At 56.1% G+C, this 9,298-nt stretch overlaps 1 protein-coding gene across 1 annotated transcript; it reads right to left on the bottom strand.

Moving 5' to 3' along the window:
- Positions 1-579: 579 nt before the first annotated feature.
- Positions 580-4,897, bottom strand: LOC138371583 (mucin-2-like). Its single transcript, XM_069336467.1, has 3 exons — positions 4,862-4,897; positions 3,650-4,658; positions 580-3,542 (listed from the first exon to the last, which is right to left on the bottom strand). The coding sequence occupies exons 1-3, from the start codon at positions 4,895-4,897 to the stop codon at positions 580-582; spliced, it is 4,008 nt and encodes a 1,335-aa protein (XP_069192568.1).
- Between the last annotated feature and the right edge of the window lie 4,401 nt (positions 4,898-9,298).

The following is a 9,298-nucleotide window of genomic DNA, read 5'->3' as shown; positions in this document are numbered from 1 at the left end:
CTACACAGGTAATTGCGATATTATAGGTTTTGCTGGGGCCCCTTTCCCCAGGTGAGGAGGGTGGGGTTGGGGGAAGGACGGCTCTCAGGGTTATCTGTGCCTGGCCGAGTCCACTTCCCCAGGACTCTTGAGGCATCTTCATACACTCCCTTCCCTTCTCTTCACTCCTTCCATTCTTTCTTTCCCTTCACTGTGTCACTCTACTGTGTTTACGGCCGCAGTTATACATAGTCATATCCTTGCCTCCTGTATTGACATAGACACAGTGATCTAATGTGTCAGTAATTTTGTATGAAATCAGTACTAAATTTATTAAATTTAGCGCCGAGAGGCGAGTTTGTTAGGGCGCGTCACTCATGGTGTGGGTTAAAGGTTTTATTTGTTAACTTTCATTCATCTGTACGTTCATTGTTTTTAATTTGGGTGTTTCTTTATTATATGTTTTTAGTTACAACCACACGAGTGACTGACTCTACAACCACACGAGTTACTGACTACAACCACACGAGTGACTGACTACAACCACACGAGTGACTGACTCTACAACCACACGAGTGACTGACTCTACAACCACACGAGTTACTGACTACAACCACACGGGTGACTGACTACAACCACACGGGTGACTGACACCACAACCACACGAGTTACTGACTCTACAACCACACGAGTGACTGACTCTACAACCACACGGGTGACTGACTCTACAACCACACGAGTTACTGACTCTACAACCACACGAGTTACTGACTCTACAACCACACGAGTTACTGACTCTACAACCACACGAGTTACTGACTCTACAACCACACGAGTTACTGACTCTACAACCACACGAGTTACTGACTCTACAACCACACGAGTTACTGACTCTACAACCACACGAGTTACTGACTCTACAACCACACGGGTGACTGACTCTACAACCACACGAGTTACAGACTCTACAACCACACGGGTGACTGACTCTACAACCACACGGGTGACTGACCCCACAACCACACGGGTGACTGACCCCACAACCACACGGGTGACTGACCCCACAACCACACGGGTGACTGACCCCACAACCACACGGGTGACTGACCCCACAACCACACGGGTGACTGACCCCACAACCACACGGGTGAGGGTGGTGCCTGTAGGTGGCTGGGTGAGGGTGGTGCCTGTAGGTGGCTGGGTGAGGGTGGTGCCTGTAGGTGGCTGGGTGAGGGTGGTGCCTGTAGGAGGCTGGGTGAGGGTGGTGCCTGTAGGTGGCTGGGTGAGGGAGGTGCCTGTAGGTGGCTGGGTGAGGGTGGTGCCTGTAGGTGGCTGGGTGAGGGTGGTGCCTGTAGGTGGCTGGGTGAGGGTGGTATCCGTAGGTGGCTGGGTGAGGGTGGTGCCTGTAGGTGGCTGGGTGAGGGTGGTGCCTGTAGGTGGCTGGGTGAGGGTGGTGCCTGTAGGTGGCTGGGTGAGGGTGGTGCCTGTAGGTGGCTGGGTGAGGGTGGTATCCGTAGGTGGCTGGGTGAGGGTGGTGCCTGTAGATGGCTGGGTGAGGGTGGTATCCGTAGGTGGCTGGGTGAGGGTGGTGCCTGTAAGTGGCTGAGTGAGGGTGGTGCCTGTAGGTGGCTGGGTGAGGGTGGTGCCTGTAGGTGGCTGGGTGAGGGTGGTATCCGTAGGTGGCTGGGTGAGGGTGGTGCCTGTAGGTGGCTGGGTGAGGGTGGTGCCTGTAGGTGGCTGGGTGAGGGTGGTGCCTGTAGGTGGCTGGGTGAGGGTGGTGCCTGTAGGAGGCTGGGTGAGGGTGGTGCCTGTAGGTGGCTGGGTGAGGGTGGTATCCGTAGGTGGCTGGGTGAGGGTGGTGCCTGTAGGTGGCAGGGTGAGGGTGGTGCCTGTAGGTGGCTGGGTGAGGGTGGTATCCGTAGGTGGCTGGGTGAGGGTGGTGCCTGTTGGTGGCTGGGTGAGGGTGGTGCCTGTTGGTGGCTGGGTGAGGGTGGTGCCTGTAGGTGGCTGGGTGAGGGTGGTGCCTGTAGGAGGCTGGGTGAGGGTGGTGCCTGTAGGTGGCTGGGTGAGGGTGGTGCCTGTAGGTGGCTGGGTGAGGGTGGTATCCGTAGGTGGCTGGGTGAGGGTGGTGCCTGTAGGTGGCTGGGTGAGGGTGGTGCCTGTAGGTGGCTGGGTGAGGGTGGTATCCGTAGGTGGCTGGGTGAGGGTGGTGCCTGTAGGTGGCTGGGTGAGGGTGGTGCCTGTAGGAGGCTGGGTGAGGGTGGTGCCTGTAGGAGGCTGGGTGAGGGTGGTGCCTGTAGGTGGCTGGGTGAGGGTGGTGCCTGTAGGTGGCTGGGTGAGGGTGGTGCCTGTAGGTGGCTGGGTGAGGGTGGTGCCTGTAGGTGGCTGGGTGAGGGTGGTGCCTGTAGGAGGCTGGGTGAGGGTGGTGCCTGTAGGTGGCTGGGTGAGGGTGGTGCCTGTAGGTGGCTGGGTGAGGGTGGTATCCGTAGGTGGCTGGGTGAGGGTGGTGCCTGTAGGTGGCTGGGTGAGGGTGGTGCCTGCAGGAGGCTGGGTGAGGGTGGTGCCTGTAGGTGGCTGGGTGAGGGTGGTGCCTGTAGGAGGCTGAGTGAGGGTGGTGCCTGTAGGTGGCTGTGTGAGGGTGTTGCCTGTAGGTGGCTGGGTGATGGTGGTATCCGTAGGTGGCTGGGTGAGGGTGGTGCCTGTAGGTGGCTGGGTGAGGGTGGTGCCTGTAGGTGGCTGGGTGAGGGTGGTGCCTGTAGGAGGCTGGGTGAGGGTGGTGCCTGTAGGTGGCTGGGTGAGGGTGGTGCCTGTAGGTGGCTGAGTGAGGGTGGTGCCTGTAGGAGGCTGGGTGAGGGTGGTGCCTGTAGGTGGCTGGGTGAGGGTGGTGCCTGTAGGAGGCTGGGTGAGGGTGGTGCCTGTAGGTGGCTGGGTGAGGGTGGTGCCTGTAGGTGGCTGGGTGAGGGTGGTGCCTGTAGGTGGCTGGGTGAGGGTGGTGCCTGTAGGAGGCTGGGTGAGGGTGGTGCCTGTAGGTGGCTGGGTGAGGGTGGTGCCTGTAGGTGGCTGGGTGAGGGTGGTGCCTGTAGGTGGCTGGGTGAGGGTGGTGCCTGTAGGTGGCTGGGTGAGGGTGGTATCCGTAGGTGGCTGGGTGAGGGTGGTGCCTGTAGGTGGCTGGGTGAGGGTGGTGCCTGTAGGTGGCTGGGTGAGGGTGGTGCCTGTAGGTGGCTGGGTGAGGGTGGTGCCTGTAGATGGCTGGGTGAGGGTGGTATCCGTAGGTGGCTGGGTGAGGGTGGTGCCTGTAGGTGGCTGGGTGAGGGTGGTATCCGTAGGTGGCTGGGTGAGGGTGGTGCCTGTAAGTGGCTGAGTGAGGGTGGTGCCTGTAGGTGGCTGGGTGAGGGTGGTGCCTGTAGGTGGCTGGGTGAGGGTGGTATCCGTAGGTGGCTGGGTGAGGGTGGTGCCTGTAGGTGGCTGGGTGAGGGTGGTGCCTGTAGGTGGCTGGGTGAGGGTGGTGCCTGTAGGTGGCTGGGTGAGGGTGGTGCCTGTAGGAGGCTGGGTGAGGGTGGTGCCTGTAGGTGGCTGGGTGAGGGTGGTATCCGTAGGTGGCTGGGTGAGGGTGGTGCCGTAGGTGGCTGGGTGAGGGTGGTGCCTGTAGGAGGCTGGGTGAGGGTGGTGCCTGTAGGTGGCTGGGTGAGGGTGGTGCCTGTAGGTGGCTGAGTGAGGGTGGTGCCTGTAGGAGGCTGGGTGAGGGTGGTGCCTGTAGGTGGCTGGGTGAGGGTGGTGCCTGTAAGTGGCTGAGTGAGGGTGGTGCCTGTAGGTGGCTGGGTGAGGGTGGTGCCTGTAGGTGGCTGGGTGAGGGTGGTATTCGTAGGTGGCTGGGTGAGGGTGGTGCCTGTAGATGGCTGGGTGAGGGTGGTGCCTGTAGGTGGCTGGGTGAGGGTGGTATCCGTAGGTGGCTGGGTGAGGGTGGTGCCTGTAGGTGGCTGGGTGAGGGTGGTGCCTGTAGGAGGCTGGGTGAGGGTGGTGCCTGTAGGAGGCTGGGTGAGGGTGGTGCCTGTAGGAGGCTGGGTGAGGGTGGTGCCTGTAGGTGGCTGGGTGAGGGTGGTGCCTGTAGGTGGCTGGGTGAGGGTGGTGCCTGTAGGTGGCTGGGTGAGGGTGGTGCCTGTAGGAGGCTGGGTGAGGGTGGTGCCTGTAGGTGGCTGGGTGAGGGTGGTGCCTGTAGGTGGCTGGGTGAGGGTGGTATCCGTAGGTGGCTGGGTGAGGGTGGTGCCTGTAGGTGGCTGGGTGAGGGTGGTGCCTGTAGGAGGCTGGGTGAGGGTGGTGCCTGTAGGTGGCTGGGTGAGGGTGGTGCCTGTAGGAGGCTGAGTGAGGGTGGTGCCTGTAGGTGGCTGGGTGAGGGTGGTGCCTGTAGGTGGCTGGGTGAGGGTGGTATCCGTAGGTGGCTGGGTGAGGGTGGTGCCTGTAGGTGGCTGGGTGAGGGTGGTGCCTGTAGGTGGCTGGGTGAGGGTGGTATCCGTAGGTGGCTGGGTGAGGGTGGTGCCTGTAGGTGGCTGGGTGAGGGTGGTGCCTGTAGGTGGCTGGGTGAGGGTGGTGCCTGTAGGTGGCTGGGTGAGGGTGGTGCCTGAAGGTGGCTGGGTGAGGGTGGTGCCTGTAAGTGGCTGGGTGAGGGTGGTGCCTGTAGGTGGCTGGGTGTGGTTTGTGCCATTAGGGGAGTGAGTGTGTGAAGTTGAGTTTGATTTGTTGAGCAATCAACCACAGAAGGTGATTGTAGTGCTTGTTAAAATGCTTAAGAAACCTGTATTCATCACCACACAGTTGGGTCTGGGGTCCTCCTAGACAGTCGACTAGTAAGGTCAGCGCTGGAGTACAACTGTCAATGAGTCTTGACCTTAGATTTGTTGTTATGAAGCGTCGAGGGTAACATATCTCTGCTTCTCCCTCACACAAGTTGTAACTCAGACCCAGCCAGAGGAGGAGGAGGTGGGAGAGGGAGAGGAGAGGAGAGGACGGGCGCCCGAGGATTGATGGCGCCTGAATGGGGAGAGGAAAGAGGGTAAGAATAAGGAGTAAGAAGGGGAGAGGTTGAAGGTAGTGAGGTATTAGAGGGCAGGTCTGGGGGTGGAGGGTGAGGGGGAGAGGTAAGGTGGAGTGACCACTTACCTTTGTTTACCTCCACCCACTCTCCCCACTACGGCACGAACCCTTCCCCTCTACCCCTTCCTCCCCCACCCCTTCCCCTCCACCCCTTCCTCCCCCACCCCTTCCCCTCCACCCATTCCCCTCCACCCCTTCCCCTCCACCCCTTCCCCTCCACCCCTTCCCCTCCACCCCTTCCTCCCCCACCCCTTCCCCTCCACCCCTTCCTCCCCCACCCCTTCCCCTCCACCCCTTCCTCCCCCACCCCTTCCCCCCCACCCATTCCCCTCCACCCCTTCCCCTCCACCCCTTCCCCTCCACCCCTTCCTCCCCCACCCCTTCCCCTCCACCCATTCCCCTCCACCCCTTCCCCTCCACCCCTTCCCCTCCACCCCTTCCTCCCCCACCCCTTCCCCTCCACCCCTTCCTCCCCCACCACAACGACACCAACCCCCCCCCATCGTGCAACGACCCCCACTACGCCACCCCCTCACAACGACCCACGCCAAGACCTCTCCTACCACTATACACACCACAACACCACCACTATACACACCACAACACCAACACTATACACACCACAACACCACCACTATACACACCACAACACCACCACTATACACACCACAACACCAACACTATACACACCACAACACCACCACTATACACACCACAACACCACCACTATACACACCACAACACCACCAACACTATACACACCACAACACCACTACCACTATGCACACCACAACACCACCAACACTATACACACCACAACAACACCACTATACACACCACAACACCACCACTATACACACCACAACACCACCACTATACACACCACAACACCACCACTATACACACCACAACACCAACACTATACACACCACAACACCACCACTATACACACCACACCACCACCACTATACACACCACAACACCACCACTATACACACAACAACACCACCACCACCACTATACACACCACACCACCACCACTATACACACCACAACACCACCACTATACACACCACAACACCACCACCACCACTATACACACCACAACACCACCAACACTATACACACCACAACACCACTACCACTATGCACACCACAACACCACCAACACTATACACACCACAACAACACCACTATACACACCACAACACCACCACTATACACACCACAACACCACCACTATACACACCACAACACCACCACTATACACACCACAACACCAACACTATACACACCACAACACCACCACTATACACACCACACCACCACCACTATACACACCACAACACCACCACTATACACACAACAACACCACCACCACCACTATACACACCACACCACCACCACTATACACACCACAACACAACCACTATACACACCACAACACCACCACCACCACTATACACACCACAACACCACCACTATACACACCACAACACCACCACCACTATACACACCACAACACCACAACAACACCACTATACACACCACAACACCACCACCACCACTATACACACCACAACACCACCACTATACACACCACAACACCACCACCACTACTATACACACCACAACACCACCACCACCACTATACACACCACAACACCACAACACCACCACTATACACACCACAACACCACCACCACCACTATACACACCACAACACCACCACTATACACACCACAACACCACCACCACTACTATACACACCACAACACCACCACTATACACACCACAACACCACCACCACCACTATACACACAACAACACCACAACACCACCACTATACACACCACAACACCACAACACCACCACTATACACACCACAACACCACAACACCACCACTATACACACCACAACACCACCACCACCACTATACACACCACAACACCACAACACCACCACTATACACACCACAACACCAACACTATACACACCACAACAGCACCACTATACACACCACAACACCACAACTATACACACCACAACACCACCACTATACACACCACAATACCAACACTATACACACCACAACACCACCACTATACACACCACAACACCACCACTATACACACCACAACACCACCACCACTATACACACCACAACACCACAACACCACCACTATACACACCACAACACCACAACACCACCACTATACACACCACAACACCACCACTATACACACCACAACACCACAACACCACCACTATACACACCACAACAACACCATCACTATACACACCACAACACCACCACTATACACACAACAACACCACCACTATACACACAACAACACCACCACTATACACACCACAACACCACCACCACTATACTCACCACAACACCACCACTATACACACCACAACACCACCACCACTATACACACCACAACACCACCACCACTATACACACCACAACACCACCACTATACTCACCACAACACCACCACCACCACTATACACACCACAACACCACCACCACCACTATACACACCACAACACCACCACTATACACACCACAACACCACAACACCACCACTATACACACCACAACACCACCACCACCACTATACACACCACAACACCACAACACCACCATTATACACACCACAACACCACAACACCACCACTATACACACCACAACACCACAACACCACCACTATACACACCACAACACCACCACTATACACACCACAACACCACCACCACTATACACACCACAACACCACCACCACTATACACACCACAACACCACCACCACCACTATACACACCACTACACCACAACACCACCACTATACACACCACAACACCACCACCACCACTATACACACCACAACACCACAACACCACCACTATACACACCACAACACCACAACACCACCACTATACACACCACAACACCACAACACCACCACTATACACACCACAACACCACCACTATACACACCACAACACCACCACCACTATACACACCACAACACCACCACTATACACACCACAACACCACCACCACCACTATACACACCACAACACCACCACCACAACTATACACACCACAACACCACCACCACCACTATACACACCACAACACCACCACCACCACTATACACACCACAACACTAACACCACCACTATACACACCACAACACCACCACCACTATACACACCACAACACCACAACACCACCACTATACACACCACAACACCACAACACCACCACCACTATACACACCACAACACCACCACTATACACACCACAACACCACCACTATACACACCACAACACCACAACACCACCACTATACACACCACAACACCACAACATCACCACTATACACACCACAACACCACCACTATACACACCACAACACCACCACCACTATACACACCACAACACCACCACCACCACTATACACACCACAACACCACCACCACCACTATACACACCACAACACCACAACACCACCACTATACACACCACAACACCACCACCACCACTATACACACCACAACACCAACACCACCACTATACACACCACAACATCACAACACCAACACCACCACTATACACACCACAACACCACCACTATACACACCACAACACCACCACTATACACACCACAACACCACCACTATACACACCACAACACTACCACCACCACTATACACACCACAACACCAACACCACCACTATACACACCACAACACCACCACCACCACTATACACACCACAACACCACCACTATACACACCACAACACCACCACTATACACACCACAACACCACCACTATACACACCACAACACCACCACCACCACTATACACACCACAACACCACCACTATACACACCACAACACCACAACACCACCACTATACACACCACAACACCACAACACCACCACTATACACACCACAACACCAACACCACCACTATACACACCACAACACCACCACTATACACACCACAACACCACAACACCACCACTATACACACCACAACACCACCACTATACACACCACAACACCACAACACCACCACTATACACACCACAACAACACCACCACTATACACACCACAATACCACCACTATACACACAACAACACCACCACTATACACACAACAACACCACCACTATACACACCACAACACCACCACCACTATACA

The sequence above is a fragment of the Procambarus clarkii genome, chromosome 36, assembly GCF_040958095.1.
Source record: "Procambarus clarkii isolate CNS0578487 chromosome 36, FALCON_Pclarkii_2.0, whole genome shotgun sequence".
In the NCBI taxonomy this organism is placed as follows: domain Eukaryota; kingdom Metazoa; phylum Arthropoda; class Malacostraca; order Decapoda; family Cambaridae; genus Procambarus; species Procambarus clarkii.
This window is presented reverse-complemented; position numbering and strand designations above follow the sequence as displayed.